At 45.9% G+C, this 19,381-nt stretch overlaps 2 protein-coding genes across 2 annotated transcripts in view; both read left to right on the top strand.

Moving 5' to 3' along the window:
• Positions 1-3,258, top strand: part of crp (transcription factor cropped) — a 41,466-nt gene extending 38,208 nt beyond the window's left edge. The window contains exon 5 of the mRNA XM_077663510.1: positions 2,158-3,258. Coding sequence (XP_077519636.1) covers positions 2,158-2,739 — 582 coding nt within the window. The 3' untranslated portion in view covers positions 2,740-3,258. The remainder of the gene's footprint in view (positions 1-2,157) is intronic.
• Positions 3,259-16,365: 13,107 nt separating this feature from the next.
• Positions 16,366-18,155, top strand: LOC144130025 (uncharacterized). Its single transcript, XM_077664066.1, has 2 exons — positions 16,366-16,383; positions 17,388-18,155. Exons 1-2 carry the CDS (start codon positions 16,366-16,368, stop codon positions 18,153-18,155), a joined length of 786 nt encoding a protein of 261 aa, XP_077520192.1.
• Positions 18,156-19,381: the final 1,226 nt, after the last annotated feature.

Here is a 19,381-nt window from a genome sequence, read left to right as displayed (position 1 = left end):
ATTCCGCTGACCTGTGAAAAAGAGTACATTGGCCAAACAGGCCGGTGTTAATAAAAGACTGAAAGAGCACCACAACTCCCTGTCCCCTACTGGCGGTGCCAACTTGCCTCAACATTACCAGGAATGCGGCTGCTACCCGCTGTTTTCTAATGTCATAATTGTTGGCAGAGGCAAGGAAAAAGCCGAGCACGAAATTCTCGAGGCATTCCTCATTAGTATGCAAGGGGATGATTGCATTAGCAATCCTTCTGTCTCCCTTATGCAGAAAGAACTAATACCCCTGTCACACGGGCACTTGTAAGGCCTTAGAAATTAAGGTCCTTTGCCCCAAAGGCGCGTGACGCGCATCTACACGGCAAAGCGTCGAGACCTTTGCGATAAAGTTCCGTAGCAATAAAGGCGGCCGTCAGCGGCCTTAAAGTTGCTTAAAGGAGCAACCCAGACGGCAGCGCCAGCTAGCGAGCTCAAAGAATAAAAAATTGACGCAATTTTTAGTTTTGAAACCGTAAAAAATATCTAATTTATCTTATTCAATGGTTAATTTTGCGTTACAGTGCACTTAACCGTAGAGGAGGCTATGACTAAAGACATCCACACTGCTAAGAAAGGACTTGAACGCTTTTCAGCAGCCGCATCGACACACACGTACTTGCGCATCTCGCTTTGCTGTTTTTTCTTCGTTTGCTTTTTGTTGAGTCCGTGTTTTGAGTTTGCTTGTGTGCACAAAGACACAAGCAACAAAGCACGCTTCTGGAACACAACGAGGAGCCGAGCGGAAAAGTGCGCCTACCGTGGTCGGACCGAGAACGATGAAAAAAAAAAAAGAAACCTTGTTTCAAAATATCCGTTTCTCACCGTCAGAACGCTCATTTATTATCGTGATAGCTACTTTTTCCAACAAACGAATGCACTCTTAGCTGAAGTGCTACCGTCTGCTTTAATTTCATAATGTTACTAGCGCCGCTTCACACACAGCGGTGACTTTTGGCATTCACGGAGGCCGCGTTCTAGCTCCTTTGGATTTTCCGTGTAGCAGCGTCGCTGCTCCTTTTCGGTTTTCCTCCTTTAGTGCAATAAGACAACTTTACGGCAAAGGCCGAGAAGAAGTCCCGTGTGACAGGGGTATTAGCTTCCTTTCGCAACGGCGCTAAAGCACAGCTTATCGTTGGAATGTAGTTTTTTGATGACTGAGCTACGCATGCTCTGCCACCTTTTTCTGTGAGGCTGTTTCCTTCAATGAAGCGCAGTTAGTCCTGTTGTCATGTATGCCTCATCTCTTTGCGATGTCATTAAGTGAGTTTAGTAAGTTTTTCTCATTGAGTGCACGTTTGCCCCGGTACCATACACTTTTAAGAATAGTAGAAGGGTATTTTTGGGAGGTGTCAAAGTAGAGGAACTGGTGGCTGCATGCATATTTATTGCACACTTGTTATTGCCATATGCACTGTGGGTCTTGAACGGTGACAAATTATTAATGGAGGTCTTGTGGGCCCTTAAAGGGACACTGAGGAGAAATTGAATTTGGCCTTCCAAACAACACCAAATGTCCCAAGGACGTCCTCGAATGGGCAAAACGTCCTGATCCCGAACAGGAGAGCAGCGATCAGCATCCGAAAGGGTGCTCAGCTGGATTAGACTGGCCGAACTACTGTCGCTGCAAGCTGGCACAGCACTCATAAAAGCGAAACCGAAACTCAACGGTCAAACTGTTCTCGGAGACTTTGCCGACACACCGACTTTTACGTCTTTGTTGTCAAGCCTGTCGTCGTGTGCACTGCTGCGGTACGTGGGTGATTGTGCAGAACAGAACTCGGGATTTCAGTGTGGCTATTTCGATGATTTCTTGCTGCGCTGATCATACCTGAACACAGCTTCTTTCGGGAACCCGTTCGAATTGCAAGACCCATACTGTCCAAACTAGCGAGCATCCAACACCATAGATTTGCGTGGGCGTTTTTCCAAATTAATTTTCCAAATTTCCAAATTAACAGGAGTTGAATTAACAAGCTTTTACTGTATTAGGAATAACATTCTGATTTCACACACTAAGGTCCATGGTACAATGACCAGCAATTAGTCTCTGCTGTTAGCATGAGGTATGCGTAACAGCAGCACCCTGGTTAAAATTTTTACCTTTCTTTTTCTTTGGCCTTCTAGGAAGGCACTGATACGAAGCCAGCCTTGGTGGCTGCCCAACCATCAGAGCAGCAAGAGCTGCCAGTGACACAATTCACTTCACCACCTGCTGCACCTGCTGCCGCTGCTGTTTTGCCAGCGGGGAACGCCAGCCCGCCAAGGGCGCACCCGCAACCAGTCGACCCCCTGCCGAGCCCCACGGCCGACCTGCCACAAGACCTTAGCACCCACTCAATGCAGCCGACAGCAGCTGTGGTGCCAACAGCAGTGACGCCGGTGCCGGCTGCTCGTGAAGAAATCGCGCCACCGCTCCAGTCATCTCCATGCACGTCACCATACCATGCGAGCACATCACGCCAGAACCTGGAAACCATCGTGGAGGCCATCCGGCACCTCGAAGGAGACCACTTGTTTCGTGACGACGAGCCCCACAGTGGCACCGCCACAGCGCCTGAGCGGATGGGCGTGGTAGGCGACAACAGCAGCATGCTACGCAGCAGTTTAAACGTTCTCGTGGTGCACGAGCCCGCGTTGCGTCAGCAGGTGATCCAGTGCGGAACGGCAACACGTCGGCCTGGCGTGATTGTGGCCAACCACTCTTAACGGCCGTTCACTGGTCTGCATGTCCCAGAGGGGGGGAGCCCGGTTCACCCTCTCTTGCTCTTCTGCGCTACTGCTTGTTGGCCGATACAAATTGGAGCGCACAGCACCCGCAAATAACAGAGTGCGCCACCTGACGGAGGACTCACACACTACACGGACACAACACATAACAGTGAAAGGGACACACTCGCACATATACGGACACTGCAGCATTTTTCAAGCATTGGACATTGCATGGGCAGGGTAAGGGGCATGCCAAGACACTTTTGAGAAGGTGCATTCCAGTTTATGAGGACAAAACTTCTCCACTCGCGGCTCTCCTTGCCTCCAGCTTTGGTTTAATTAGTGGTACACATTTTCACTCAACTTGTCCTTTGCCTTCCCTAAACTCAAGCAGCTGCCTTTTCCCTGTGTACTTTCTGTCCTTTTTTCCCCATTCAGTAGTTTCCTCATCCCCGAACTCTAATTGTGAAGCATGCTGCCAGGTATGTTTGAAGTTCGTTTGTGAGTGGTCACAGGAAAGAAAAAACAAAATGATCGTGTAATTGTGCCAGAAACCTGAGGCTAGCTTACTGCCCCGACAAAACATATTTCTTTTTTGTTGGCCCCTTGCTGCAGTATGCTGTTGTTATTTTATGGGGACATGGCTGTTCTGTCAGTGTATGGCCTTTCTTCTTGCAGGGGGATATCTGTTGGCAAGTGCAAACAATTGTACATAAATTTGTGTTTGAGCCTCTTTTTTTCTTTGTTGCTCCTGTTCGGCTTTCTCTCGATCAGCCCTGAGAGTTTTTTGATCCTCCAGTTTGCAGCAGTAATAGATATGCTGCCGCATACTCTCAGTGTTTCGTACAAGGGCATAACCACGTTTACTTGGACAGATATTTGAATTTGTGCAGAGCCTGTGTGCATTAGGAAGGAACTGCATAGGTTAGGAATGGCAGGAGTTCCCAACTCGAGCCCAAAAACACAGCCCAGCATCAGCTGCACTCGTGTGCACCATATGCTTGTTACTTTGTTCAGCACAGGCTCTACCGATGAAAGGCAGCAGGAGTGGAGAGGAGGAGCTTAGAAAAAGCAAAACGAGGAGGCGAGGAGACGGAAACAGGGGACGGCTATAGCAGAAGCGCAGCGGAATGGTGGATCATGCTTCCGTTTAGTCTGTAATATATGGGATGGGGGAAATGGATTCTTGGGGGCTGTACAGTGTAAGAAATTGTGCAAGTTCAGTGCAATGGTCTGCGGGTGGTTCCTTCTGGTTAGAGAGAAAGAGAGAGAGCAGGGTGAGGCAGTTGAATTTTTCATATGAAGCAGTTTTTTGCAGTATACAAAGATACTATATATATATATAAATATACATGTATAAATATATTATTATTATATGACACAAATACGTGTATACACAAGATCATGCAAGCTGACTCATTGTCCCATAGAGAAGCAGGTATCTGTCTGATTATATTAATTTTCTGTTGTCGGCATCAGCACTCTCATGCATACAGGAAAAGTGTTCATATGTTGGTGGCAGCAGCAGCAGTACAGAGCAAAAACATTCTTTACAGTTGCATTGTTTTCTCCGTGCTGCTCTTGTGGCATATTCATGGTCGGCACTGTGCATAGCTCATATGTTACCTCTTCCAGAAAAAAAAAACAGAGGAAAGAAAATCGGTGTGTGTCCTTTCTCTTCTCGAGACCTCATGACCGAAAAGAGTTTGTGAGAAGTTATATATGTGTAGTGGTGTGTGCATGTGTCATCTGCTGTTATATTTAAGACATGTTATGTGTATCTTTTTTCCCTCTCATTTTTGCATCTTCTTTATCTCTCTCTCTCTCTTTGGTTTTCATTCTTTCTCTGCGGCTCTATTTCTCCCCCTTTTCTCTTAACTTTGTCGCCTCTTGTGAATCTCGGCGTAGGTCATCCTCTGTTTGAGGTGGCACAGTTGTCTCAGTGTTGAGCTCATTTTTTGATGCATTTGCACTCATTGTCACCGCCCACACCCATTTACTCACACAAACATACATACATCACAGTCACATTTGGATAGACATGCCATGCAGGTGGCACAGCACACCACGAACACTCCACCAGGACACCTCCGTTTGGTGGGGATGGCCACTGTGAGAGAGAGCCTGTGAATCTTACGGGTAATGCATTTTTTGTTTGTGTGTTTTTTTTTATATACTTTTCATTTTATTTTGCTTCAGAGTCGAGATTTTTACCTCAATGCAAATGTAGAGCAGTAGAGACTGCTTCGAGATGATGTAAAACTGATTATGGTGAACAGCAACGTGTTCTTAATTGTGTTGTGTCCATGTTTCTTTTGAAGGACTTTCCATTGCATTCTCTGCCATATCATCTTTGTATGGTTGCTTTGGTCCAGCAACATTTTCTGTGCAGTTTTGTGTTCTGAAATTGTTCTTTCCACTCGCGGCATTACTAGCTTGCATAGAAGCCTCTTTCCCACTCTTGTTTTCATCTTTCTGTTCCAGTTTTCATTTTTTATTTTCAGTTTGAGTGTGTTGATTTCCTTCTTATATATGTGCATGTGCAGATGAGAGAGCGCTATAAACAGATGGGTAACATTCACAACATTCACTCATGTCACAGGCGTGTACACCCATCCTAATTTATATCTCATGTCCACAGCTGCCATGCCAAACATGGCTGGCGCTGAAGCGAGTGTCATTTGGTGTTAGGTTTGTGTGCCGAAGTCCTCTGTGCATTGTTCATTATTGTGCTACAGAGGAAACATTGCAGCATCTAAGTTGAGGTGGTGAGTAAGAGTTTTTTATACGCTAGGGTGGAGGGCAAAGGCTGAAAGATTTGTATACATTTTTTTCTTTGTGCAAGTCTGTAGATACCACATCTTTGTTCTCATTAGCTGGTTATAGAGCGAGCTGTAGTTGCCATGCCAAGTGTCTGTCCTCTCTTGTTTATCCTCTCTTCTGTTCCCTGAAGTTGTTGCTTGGGTTTCTGTCTAGGCTTTATTATTTCTTCTCTTTCTGCATCTTTGCCATCATTTGTAAATTCATAGTGGGAGTCTTTGTTCTGACATGTCTGTTTTTCATGTGTTTTGTACCATCATTCTCTCTTGTTGTTGTGAGGCACTGAAACAACAACCATTTGTACATATGTTCACCACTTTCATTTTGACTTGTTTCTGTTTGCTGGCCCCATTTCCTGTGTACTCCCTTAGCATGGGTGCATGTATTACTTTCACGTATGCTAGTGAAGGTTTTTGCTGTGAGTTTTTCTCTTGGTCTAGAAGGCCCATCACTTTAAATTGTGTCAATAATTTCGAGAAAGTGCTGCTTTCAGTTTGCTCTATTGTATTTTATCAGCTTTTGAAGTATATTGGCTCACACAGTGTGTTTATAATTGGTGTTTATAAACGGGCCAATGTCTGGTGTAAACCGTGTGTTGTTGTAGTATATCAAGATTGTTTTTGTTACGCCTTTTGGCTCTAGAAACTCTCAAAAGATTTTGTTACATTCTGTATGCTTTCTGTTTTGTTTCCTTGAGCAGTGAAAGTGTCAAAAAATTTTATACAAAAAACCTTGTGTTCATCTCCATGGGTCTGCAAAAGCCTGGGCCTCAACCAAATGTTATGTCTCCAATCATGTCTTCAAGTGTCGTTCCTAGCTTTTTGTGTAATAAATGTTTGTCAAGTACTGATAGCATGTCTCACATCTGTCACTGGCAAAGCATTGTGCGAGAGTTATACGCTGTAATGCTTTGTGTGGTCATGCACAGCTGTCCCTTTTTTTTTTTTTTTCGTTTCATAGAAGACAGCTCTGATTGGCAAAGGTCAGTGGTGCCCTGCAGGCATCATGTGCCTTGTTTAGCAAGCCACAAGTTAGGTTGGCAGATCACTGAAAGGCAGTATGCATTCTTTTTCTGTCCTGCTTATCTCTAAACTAGTGATGTAAAATTTCCATAAGTTTATGCCAGAAAAAGAAAAGGAAAAAAGGTTTTCAAGGAATTTGGGAAACATTGGAAAAGCATTTGAAGTGAGAATATATGCTGACAACAGATCATCAGGTAGACCCCGAGTTTGACAATGAAAATACTATTTTATGAATTCTTGTTCAGATATATCCATTATTGTAAGGTGCTTTGGTTTCCCAAAGACTGCTGTTTGCTGACTAGTGGTGTCAGCGGTAAATACATTTGCACTCACTGCCATGGGGGGAGACTTCATTCAATGAACATCAAAGTGCTGAAGAGCAGTGATAGGGGCCACCGATGTGCAGATTTTAAGCATAATAGTTTCCATCTAGAATGTACATGTGAAGCAACACTGCAAGGTGTGAGAAGTGCCCAGTAGACATTAGTCGTTCTGCTCAGTATGTACAGGAATTCCTTTGAAGGATCTAATCTTGTTACAGTTGCTACATGAGTCATCCTGCTGAAGTTGTGAGGTCCGAGAGTATGCAGCCAAAACCTGACAAACATGCCGATCTGTTAAGCAAAATACATTAGAGTGTATTTTGCTCAAGCCGGAACAGGCTTGATGAGGTTCGACCACAAATGGTAAATGCCAATGGGGGAAGCTTTGTTGCTTAGAACCAGTACTACAGTATTTCCCGCTCAATTTAATCCAAACGCCAGAATATGTAATCTGAAAAACGCTAAGGCGCCCGTGTGCTGTGCGATGTCAGTGCACGTTAAAGATCCCCAGGTGGTCGAAATTATACCGGAGCCCTCCACTATGGCACCTATTCTTCCTTTCTTCTTTCACTTCCTCCTTTATCCCTTCCCTTACGGTGCGGTTCAGGTGTCCAAAGATATATGAGACAGATACTGCGCCATTTCCTTCCCCCCCCCCCCCTCAAAAAAAAAACCAAAAACCAATGTCATTCAATTTAATCAAGGTGCCACAGAAATTAATCCAAACGCCAGCGAATTTAACACTCATGCATTCTCCCACTGGACCCCTCAAACTTAAAACGCGGTCTACAAATCCCTGATGCGTTATCGACAAGTTGTTAGTGACGAAGCATTTGACACCCAATGAGCAAGTAATAACTTCTTTTAATCATGACAAATAAGGGCCGGGTATTTATACCACCCACCACATCAACCGAAGTACAGGGTGAGCGCGAAGCATATTGCAGATATGCATCGGCGGTGTCCTGCAACTCGCATCATCATGTCGTACCTTTATTGTCCTGAGAAAATGAGCGACTCAGACTATGGCGGTGACTAAGATAAACTCCCTGTGATCAGCCGATAGTCGACTCGCATGACTTCGCATCACTTGCAACGAATGTAACGGCGCTATCACTTCGACACACCTTTAGCTAGCACGTTCAGTGTGTTCCTACATGGCACTAATAAGCTGCACAAAGATGTGCAATTCTTCCCGCCTTATAAAGTCACGTGACTTTCAGCACAGGGTAGGCACTTTCGCGACCCAACAACATTGGTATCGGATTTAATTCTCTGGACAATACGGCTATCATTTGCACACAGCTATTTCATTGAGTCCACTCTCCGGTCTCATGCGACTTGCAGTATCATGCATCACATCAAGTCGCTATTGCAATGTTATCGCTAACTCTAAACACTTTCGCTGCATCATTACAAGTTGTGACGTCACAAGGAGCCTACTTTCATCATGTTGGGACGTTATGGCAACCCTGCAGTGATGGGTGTCAAACCAATCGGTTTTCCTTGTGTAATAAGGCTGTCGTGATGATACATGTTAGCCAAGTCATCATTCGGCGTCATGTGACTTGCAGTATCATGAATGACGACACATCACTTTTGCAACACTATGAAGTTTGGTATCAAACGAATCGCTTTTTCTAGCGTAATAAGGCTGTCGTGAAGATAATTAATTTTCGCCAAGTCATCATCCGGGGGTCACGTGACTTGGAGGATCGTGAATCACGACACATCATTTGACAACCCTATGAAGTTGGGTATCAAACCAATTGGTTTTCCTAGTGGAATAAGGCTGTCCTGAAGATGATACATTTTTGCCGAGTCATCACCGGGGTCACGTGACTTGCAGTATCATGCGTTCCCGACAATTCTCTTGTCATTGGTTTGACACCCATCACTGCAGGGTTGCCATAACGTCCCGTCATGATGAAAGTCGCTCCTTGTGACGTCACAACTTGTAATGACGCAGCAAAAGCGTTTAGAGTTAGCGATAGCGATAACATTGCAATAGCGACTTGATGTGATGCATGATATTGCAAGTCCAGTGAGACCGGAGAGTGGACTCAACGAAATAGCTATGTGCAAAGGATAGCCGTATTGTCCAGGGAAATCCGATACCAATGTTGTTAGGTCGCGGAAGGGCCTCCCCTTTGCTGAAAGTCACGTGACTTTATAAGGCGGGAAGAATTGCACATCTTTGTGCAGTTTATTAGTGCCATGTAGGAACACACTGAACATGCTAGCTAAAGGTGTATCGAAGTGATAGCGCCATTACATTTGACATAACGTTTCGTTCCATACCCCTCATGACTTTGGTTGAGAATGTGGGACGTCAGGTTGCAAGTGATGCGAAGTCATGTGAGTCAACTATCGGCTGATCAAAGGGAATTTATCTTAGTCATAACCTTAGAGTGAGTCGCTCATCTTGTCAGGATAATAAAGGTGTGACATGATGATGCGAGTTGCAGGACACCGCCGATGCATATCTGCAATATGCTTCGCGCTCACCCTGTACTTCGGTTGATGTGGTGGGTGGTGTAAATACCCAGCACTTATTTGTCATGATTAAAAGAAGTTATTATTACTTGCTCATTGGGTGTCAAATGCTTCGTCACTAACAACTTGTCGATAACGCATCAGGGATTTGTAGACCGCGTTTTAAGTTTGAGGGGTCCAGTGGGAGAATGCATGAGGATTAAATTCGCTGGCGTTTGGATTAAATGCTTTGGCGCTTGGGTTAATTTCTGTGGCAGCTGGATTAAATTGAATGGCACTCAGATTAAATATTCTGGCGTTTGGATTAAATTGAGCAGGAAATACTGTAGTTGGCTGGAAGCCTTCAAGCTTCGAAGGGCTGCATTCGTGCTGCCATCAAGGCGCTCATTATAGTTGGACGACTCTTGGAGCTTGAATATGCCAATGCGATGGGGAGGCAGAAGAGCAGGGCTAGCTGGTTTGCAAAATGATTAACACAATGATGACTGCATGCATGACTGCCACAAATAGCCGCAGTAGCCTATGACTAGTATACTGGTTGGATTCATGACTGAGGGGAAACATACTTCACATATCCTATGGCCACGTCAAGCAAATGGGCCGCATCGTTCGATCTGAGCTTTGGCGAAAGGTACACTTATTTTATGGCTGGCTGGTTAGCGCCTGTGTTGTCCCGTTTATGTGTCATGCTAAAAAAGGAATTTCCCTTGGAAGAAACATGAAACAACTAGCCCCTAAGAAAACGCTGCTGAAATACCTTTTTTCTGCAGTGGGCCCTATTCCATGTAGTCCTCCTTCAACCCCTCAATCTTCAAACTTCGTCAACCAGATTGCATTCGCTTTGTGCTGTGTGCGACTGATCACGTTTTGTCTGAAAAGGGGATATGTGCCTGTCGAAATCTGTGCCCTTTTCGGAGCCGTCTGGTCAAGCGAATGTGCCGCATCGTTCGATCTGAGCTTTGGCTACAGGTATGTTTATTTTATGGCTGGTTAGCACCTATCTTGTCCTGTTTATGTCTCACTAAAAAAGGAATTTCCCTTGGAAAGAAATCTGCACTTTGTGTACCTTTGCTAGGGGATATTGTGCCAGAAAAACTAGCCAGCCTGTACACGCGCAATGCCTTGTGACCTTGAGTATACCAGAAGTTTCGAAGAATGCTAACATCATCTTAATCCATAAGAAAGGAGATGTCAAAGACGAAAAATTATAGACCGATCAGCTTACTGTTCACTGCCTATAAGGTATTTACTAAGGTAATCACTAAAATAGTCGGGACAACCTAAGACTTCAATCGACCAAATGATCAGAGAGGCTCGGTACTCGACAACAGACCATATTCAGACTATCATTCAGGTGATTGAGAAATGCGCAGAGTATAATGAACTCATAAATATAGAAAACATTCGACTCAGTCATAACTTCAGCAGTAATGCAGACTATGCGGAATCAAGGTGTAGAAGAGACATGTAAAAATAGTGGAAGGCATCTATAGCGGGTGCTCAGCTACCATAGTCCTCCATAAAGTCAGCAATAAAATTGCAATAAGAAACGGTGTCAGGAAGGCATCTTGCCAATGCTATTCACCACCTGTTTACAAGAGGTATTCAGATGCCTGAATTGAGAACAGTTGTGATAAGAAGAGTTAATGGATAATGCCTTAGCAATCTGCAATTAGCTGATGACAATGCCTATGTCACTCGGGAGATGAAGGGCAAGACATTGATGAGTTAGGAAGAGCAGCAGTGTGGGTCTAAAAATTAATATGCAGAAAACTAAATGAATGATGAACAGCCTCAGAAAAGAACACCAGTTTACAATTGGTAGCAAGGTGCTGCAAATGGTAAGGGAACACATTTACTTAAGGCATGCAAGCAGTGACCACAGATCCAAATCACGAGATTGAATTTGCTAGAAGAATATGAATGAGGTGGAGCACATTTGGCAGGTTCTTTGAGGTCATGAATGGCAATTTACCAATATCCCTCAAGAGGAAAGTATATAACAGCTGTATCTTACCGGTACTCACCTAAGGGGCAGGAACATGGAAGTCAATGAAAAAAAGGAGAGTGCAGCGAAGTATGGAAAGAAAAAGGATTGGTGTAATGTTAAGAGACAGGAAGAGGGCAGAGTGCGTCATGGATCAAACATAGGTCAATGACATTCTAGTCAAAATCGAGAGGAAGAAATGGGCTTGGGCAGGGCATTTAATTCAGAGGCATGATAACCGATGGTTATTAAGGGTAACAACCCAAAGGAAGGGAAGTGAAGCAGGAGGCGGTAGAAAGTTAGGTGGACGGATGAGATTAAGAAGTTTGCAGGGATAAGGTCGCCATAGGCACATTACAGGGTTAATTTGAGAGATATGGGAGAGGCCTTTGCCCTGCAGTGGGAGTAGTCAAGCCCTATGAAGATGATGATGCTTAGCAACCGACTACTGTAAGACCAACTTAAAGGGAGAGCATGATGAACTTTGTTTTGGCCACACCAGGGCCAATTCTCGTACACTGCAGTGGAAACCGCATGAGCATCAGGTGCACATGGAACAGTAGATATCTTCAGAGATTTCAGTATATTTTGGAGAGCTTGGCATGTGGAAAATGCTTGTGATGTTGTTACGTGACGACCAGCTGAAAAAAGAGGCGAGATGAACGATGGTAATGAGATGATTTAATGGCTGCTGGCCTAGCGCAAGTGCTCCGTCCCGTGCCACTGCCAGCTTCATCGTCTTCGTGACAGTATAGTTACCGACAACAGACCATGTCACAATGCTAGATTGCTGTGCTTGGCAGCCAACTTTCTTTTGCCTGGTGTGATTTCGTAATGATAGTGCAAAAGTTATTAAGACGTCGAAATATGTGATCAAGTATACAAAGAACTCTGCGTAGTGTCTGCAATACTGGAGAATGATGATGGAGTTGCGCTTTTCTCTCTATCGCCACCACGTTTGGCATTATATTGTTATTATCATTGTCAGCTTAACTACTTCGACTGCAGGACAAAGCTAAGTGCCTTTCCCATATTATCCGTCCAATTAATGCAGCCCTTTGTCAGCAGCTGCCACTTTATTACTTCAAACTTCTTCATCTCATCCAACTACCAAACTTTTGCTGCCCCTAGCTGGTACACTTGCCTTCTCCATACCTTCCCTAAGAACCCATTTCGTTACCTTAAAGGTTTAGTTTCTAAATATTCCCAACAGGGAAAGGTGGTGGCGCTGCACTCCTTCCACCAGAAAGGGAAGAGCAGAAATGCTGGGAAGATGAGGTTCTCTATTTGGCACGGTTAATGTTGGCCATGAAATAAAGATTCAGCCTGCCAAACAATGCGACTCCTCTCACGGCAGACCCTCAAAGAAATGCTGTTAAAGTTTACATATCAGCTAGCTTTGCTTACCACTTGTGTTAAATTGATTAAAGAAGCGAAAAGGCCATTATTAAAATCATTTAATCTTCACGCAAAGGAGAGGAGCTGCCGATTCAGTGGCAGAATTGGTACTTTTGTCTCAACAGTAGCCAAGCTAAATAATTAAACCTAGGTCGTCTTCCTGGCATATTCGCATGGCGGATAAAGCGCTCTTGACGATGGTGCCAGTTTTCCCTCTAAGTAATATGAGACCAACGTTATACTATAGTCGGATACAACTTAAGTCTGCAGTGAAGCTCCGTCCACATTCAGGACCAGCGCACAGAATTCCTCCACAACAAAAATATAGGCCGTTGTTAAAACTTCTCTTGTCACCTAAACAAGAACCTAACCATGAGAAAAAAGTTATAAGCTCTAGAATTTTGATACCTGGCTTGTTTAATAAAGTCAAATATTAAAAAGCTGATTTCGTTCACTTTTGTGACTGGCTAGCGGAGTAATACAGTACGCCGCGGACCGTGGCCCAGTGTTAAAAACTGCTGTTTTTTTTAAGTTGTATCCTACTATATAGTAGGATGCAACTGTTAAAAAAAAGAGCAGTTAACACAGGGCATGGAGGAAGGAAAAAATTCCTCCATGACACTGGGCCACTGCATAGTAGCTACTGTCTGTAGCACCCTGTATTAGTCCGCTAGCCAACCACAAAAGTAAACGAAGTCATATTTTTAAAGGCCATATTAAACAAGCAAACAAAATTTTAGAGCTCAATTTTTTTATTGTCATTAGTTTCTTGTTTAGGTAACAAGAAAGTTTTAACTATGGATCGACTACTCCTCTTCGCTGTGCGACAGTCCTGACTGTAGGCGGAGCTCCATGCAGGACTATAAGCACCAAACATTTTCTTGCGTGTTTTCTTCTTTCAAGTCATGCGTTAGACATTAATATACATGGATCGCCAAACAGGTTTGAAGGCGCCCCTCCTCCTCCCTGCCCTCTCAGCTGGATAACAAAGCAGATGCTCGCTCAAGATATAGACCCCTCGATCCCTCGCGTCTTGATGTGGTGCGTGTAAACAGAGGCGTTTCGGCTCCGCAAGGTACCCTGTTGTATTCATGAAAGATCGGCTTGTGGAGCCTTCACCTTCCGAGGTTGAATCGCTCGCGCCTACATCATCAGGCGAGAGAGACAGGAAAGCGTTCCCGGAAGCGACAGTTCATTGCTGACGAAGCACCGCGACGCAGCGAAACATGCGAAGCAGCTGCTGCAGCGAAACAATTAACCCCCCAAGCACCGGCAACAACTCAGCGACAAGTATACACATCAGAACAATTGCCTGGGTGCCCCCGTAATTTTTTCCATTGCAGAGAGGAGGCGGTGAAAGTAAGTAAGCGCGCCGTAGTTCACATCCGGGAAGCATCGGAATGATTACGCTCGGGGCCGTACACCCTTTAAAACGGGTGCACTGCAGGCCCAGTGGGGAATAAAGCCTCCCTCCCTCCGACAATCTCCAAGCGGGGATCGAGAAACGGAGAAGAGGATTAACGAGAGCCCGTCCAAATAATCCAACTGTCATTACAGATTTTTAGACAATACCCGGAGGGAGGGTCGTTATTGTCCTACGCCTGCGCACTGCCCCCCCCCCCCCCTCCCCGGCTAAGTGATAGCGTCACCCTTTTGTAAAAAGTCTCGGTTGTCGCCTTATAAATTGCATCATCAGAGAGTGATCAGATTTAACATTCCGGAAATGCCAACTATGCCTTACGTTCATTCTTTCCGTTTCTTACAGGTTTCTTAGTGCGCACACTTCCAAAACTGTGGAGAAGAAACCTCGCGGAGCAGCACGGCGTCGGCAGCGGCCGCCTGTGCAACATCAGAGTTCGAGATGCTCTAGCGGCAGCATCTACCGCAAGCGCATCCTTATCCTTGATGCACCAAGTGTCACCACGTGACAACCGTCGACGCAGCGCGTTTGTTTGGACTCTGTGCATGATGCTGCGATCACGTTCCCCATTACTGCGGGCGGCTGTAGCCATATTCACGGCAGCTGGTTTTTTTTTTTTTTCTGCACGGAAGGTTCAGTAAATCTAGTGTGCAAATATTACCATACGATTCACACGCAAGTTTGAAAAGCTTGGTGGATTCGGCAGTTCCCACACGTTGCAGTGAGGAAATATTAGCCTACTTCGTAAGCGAACTGCGCGAGCCAGAAGCTCTCCTGTACGTCTTTCACATTGTCAACCCACCACGCGAAAATAACGCGGCATGTTATCACGGGCGCATGAAAATTATTGATGATGATCAGGAATTTTTATGGCGCAAGGGTATCTGTGGCCAATTAGCGCCATAGTACAGCGTTTTTTCTTCTACTCAAGGTGAGTCATTTCCCAAGCTTTTCACCCTAAAGAAGCCGAGCACCAGGCAGGGGAAAGCTTGTACACATTTTATCACCGGTAGGTGCCCGGAGGTACTGCGGATCGAACCCAGCACCTCCCGCATGCGAGGGCATGAAAATTATTAATGCGACGGCATTAAAAATCCCTAGATTGGAGGAAAGTGACGTCACTAGGCCGGAAGTGACGCAGCAGAAATCAACAGCTGCACATGCTGTCGTATTGCCAACACAAAGTATAACTATAGTGTCGTAGTGTTTATATATATATATATATATATATATATATATATATATATATATATATATATATATATATATATATATATATATATATATATATATATATATATATATATATATATATATATATATATATATATATATATATATATATATATATATATATATATATATATATACGCAAAAGAAAATGCACTAAGCCGTGACAGCAAAGAATGTTAAAAGCTCAGGGCAATTTTCTGTGTTACTTGCATATGGATACGTTGCTTTCACTGCGTTCGCGACAGCGGCCGGGACAGGCGAGTTGCATGGCGCCTCGTTATTTTTATTGTAGCGCAGAGGGAAGCAACGTACCGGCCGCGGGTGTGATCGGTTACGTAATTATGCTGCAACGATTCGTTAAAAAAAAAAAAGGGCGTTCGGGACAAGTTGGCACCACTGAACCGTTCCCGCAATGCTCTGCAGAACCGGCCCTTCAACAAGAAGACCATTTTTCAGGTCCACTGCTGATGCTCAACAGAAACAGAAGCGGCTCGTTCAGCCCACGAAACCGAAACAAAAGAGAAAAACAGTTCGCTCCCAGACAAAGAACGCACTTCTGTTCGGTCAAGAGTCGTTCTACTCTATGCTTCGCTTGATGATCAAGGTGGCAGGTGCGACAAAAAGCGGCCGCGAATTAGTGCTGGAAGTGTAAAAAAAAAAATACGCGGGCGAAGCAACCTTGGGGCGGGCTGAGCTCCTTCAACAGTTGCGGAAACCGGCAATTACTCCGCGTCGTGTACGGGGAAAAAGAAACAAAAGCTCTTCTTCCTCGACCTGTTTCCAGTCGCTCGTTGCCGGCACCTCGACGATGTCTCCGACAGACCACGTGTCCGCGCCCTCGGTGGAACGCGGTTCCCCCCGCCGTATAAAAGCGAATTTCGAGGAGAACGCAGCGACGCTTTGCTCCAGGCAGACAGTGAAGCGATGGGCTGTCCCCCCAAGGTAAGTCCGCCGTCTACACCTCGTCGCGTGCGCTTTTCTACGACCACGGGTATGCGTTCGAAAAAGTCACAACTTCGCTATGCGTCAGTGTTCGTGTTAACAGCTATACTGACTGCAGAAACGGGGATACTTGTGAAACTTTTTCGCGATAATGGAGGGTGACCGTCGCGGATGTGGTATTAACGCAGACTGCGCTGACGAGTTTACTCATTGATGGTGTGAACTGGGTGGATAACGTGAAAGAAAAAGCACCGAGTGAAGTCGATTATGCAGTAACGGCAGTTTTATCCGCAAGACGCTGCTTTATGTTTCCTTAGCGTCGAGTGTTAACCTCTGCCGGTTTTTATGATGCGAACAACGATATTGCTAGCGTGTTTGTGAAAACAAATAAAAAAATGATTAAGCGCGAGGTTTTCTAATTTTGCCTTCAGTGAGATATGCAAAGTGCCTTCAGTGCACGGTAAAGAACCCTTGGTGGTCTAAATTAATCCGGAGCCCTCCAATACAGACCCCCAGGTCATATGTACAGCCTCAGGACATAAAATTCCACAGTTTACAACAGGCTTTTTCTCGCTTGTTAATCCGTGTTTTACACAAAATCTGCCGACGGTAATAGCTAATTCAGCGATGCAAAACAATGACGCAGCTGCTTACCCTTGTACGCACCGTGGTAAAGGCCTTTTTAGCTTTGCTTAGCGCTTTTATAGGTCAGCTAGCCATCAACTGTGGTGCGAGCAGCGCTGTAGAGCTTTTATTTGCAGACGGCAGGGTAAAATTGCTAACAAGCTCACCAGGTCCGTTTCATAAGTGCTCGCAAATGCATACAGCGAACCATGGAAGAAAGGTCGACAAATAGAAGGGCTAGTGTCTGCAATATTATGAAAAATAGGCCGAGGAACTTGTTGAGTTAAGTCGTGACTCACGTTCTCACTCAAAAGCAGATTAAAAGCACTTCGGAGCGTGCCAGGTAATGGACACTGAACTGCGCTTTGCTTCGTTTGCAGGTAGTATGGGTTTCGTCTGTTCTCCTACTGTATTTCTCCACGCGTGCGCTGAGCAAAGATGACAAGGACAGCCAGCAAGAGGTCACACAGCTGGTAGCGGCACCGGAGGCGAAGAGCGAAGGCGGCAACGACCTGGTGGCCCTCGAGACGGGCTACGGGGGCCACGGAGGGCACGGAGGCTACGGAGGCCACGGTAGCCACTACGGCGGCCACGGCCACGGTCATTCCAAGCACGGTTACGGCCATGACGGCTGGGGCCACGGGGACAAGCACTACGGGGGCCACGACAGCGGACACTACGGGGGCCACGGACACCACTCGAACCGCGGCTACGGAGGCTGGGGCGACAGCCACCACGGTGGTCATTCGAACCACGGCTCGTACGGGGGTCACGGCCAGAGGCACGGCCACTGGAAGAACCACGGCCAGCACTGGAAGGACCGCGGCTGGGGCCACGAGCGCAAGTGGGGATGGGACAAGGGCGGCGGTAGCCATGGCGGATACGGGGGACACGGTGAGAGCCACGGCCACTACGGGCACCACGGCAACAAGGGACACTACGGCGGACACAAGCACGGCCACCACGGACACGACTCGTACGGCGGACACGGACACTACGGAGGACACAAGAGGGGACATCACGGTGGCTCCCACCATGGACACGGGAACCATGGCTACGGGCACGGGAGCAAAGGATACGGACACGGACACTACGGCGGACACAAAGGCCACTACGGACACCACGGAGGAGGATACGGTCACGGCTAGGTTCGGTACGTATATGCAGTCTACAATATGGCGTATACATAATATTGCTCCTCTTCTGGCGTAAAGCGGAGCACTCGGGCCTGCGGCTAACGCAGTGTCGAAATCTGCGCAGATTATTTGCTGCTGACCATTTCCTGCGCAGGGAAGATGGCTAAGAGGTGGTGCAAATCATAGAAATAGCGGCTCGCCAGTAGGTGTGCCTGAATGAATGAAAACGTTGTCGCGCAGAATATCATGCCAACTGGAGGTCAATATGAAGTGTGATTTCCTTCGGCAAAAAAAAAAAATGTTAATGCTTTACACAATTTAAGCCGAGGGGACCAATTGAGTATTATTGTTCACATTGATAATATTTTCTTGTCTCACGCCATACATTTGGATGTAATGTGAAAATAACAGCAATTACAATTTGGATATAGTTGTGTGCACTGTTTTTGTGACTTTTGTGTACTGGATCACTGCGGTCAGAAGCAGCAACGATTGCAAAATACCGAAACCAGCGCATGTACGTGGGTAACTCGGCAGTGCATCAGTCGGTGACTGTTTTACATTGGAGATTGAAAGGCTTGGATTTTCTTTTCTCGCTGCGAAAGCAGTGCTCCGTATTCTCCCGCCCCCCGGAAATCTGGTGTCTGTTTAATTGAAACTTCTAAAGCTAGGAGGCCGCCCACCCCCCATGCTCCACGTATCGTCCCAGCCTCGTTAATTTTCCCGCCCAACTTTATCCTCCCGAAGCCAGTTATAACCTGCAGGCGCTTCTGGAGAGTTGCAGTGGGTGGGTTAGCAGCATACCCAGCGCCCCTAGGGTATCGCGCCCTCCGGTGGGTGCACCTGCCACATTTTACGGACCATGTTTATACAGAGGCCCAGGGTGGGTAATGGCTGTCAGCGTAAAATACGGCGGTGAAATCGAATCCAAAGACGCAATGGGAAAAGCACCCCCCTATCCATCCCACGTACTTCACCCCACTATATAGCTTGGCAGCTGCCCACCCAACCCCGAGAAAATCCTGTTGCGTGTGTGGAGCCTCGATCAGCTTAAAGTAAAAACATTCAGCAGAGTAAAAGTACCAGATTTATCATCGAGGCAACTTAATTCTTTCTCAGACAGCAGATTTCCGGCGTCGATTGGCGTCGCTGACCGTGAGCGAAAAATCCTTGAAAAATGCCCAGAGAAGCAACGTAGGGCGCCACCGAGATCACGTGAGCTTGCGGCGTCATCACAA

Source organism: Amblyomma americanum, chromosome 4, assembly GCF_052857255.1.
Source record: "Amblyomma americanum isolate KBUSLIRL-KWMA chromosome 4, ASM5285725v1, whole genome shotgun sequence".
NCBI lineage: Eukaryota > Metazoa > Arthropoda > Arachnida > Ixodida > Ixodidae > Amblyomma > Amblyomma americanum.
This window is presented reverse-complemented; position numbering and strand designations above follow the sequence as displayed.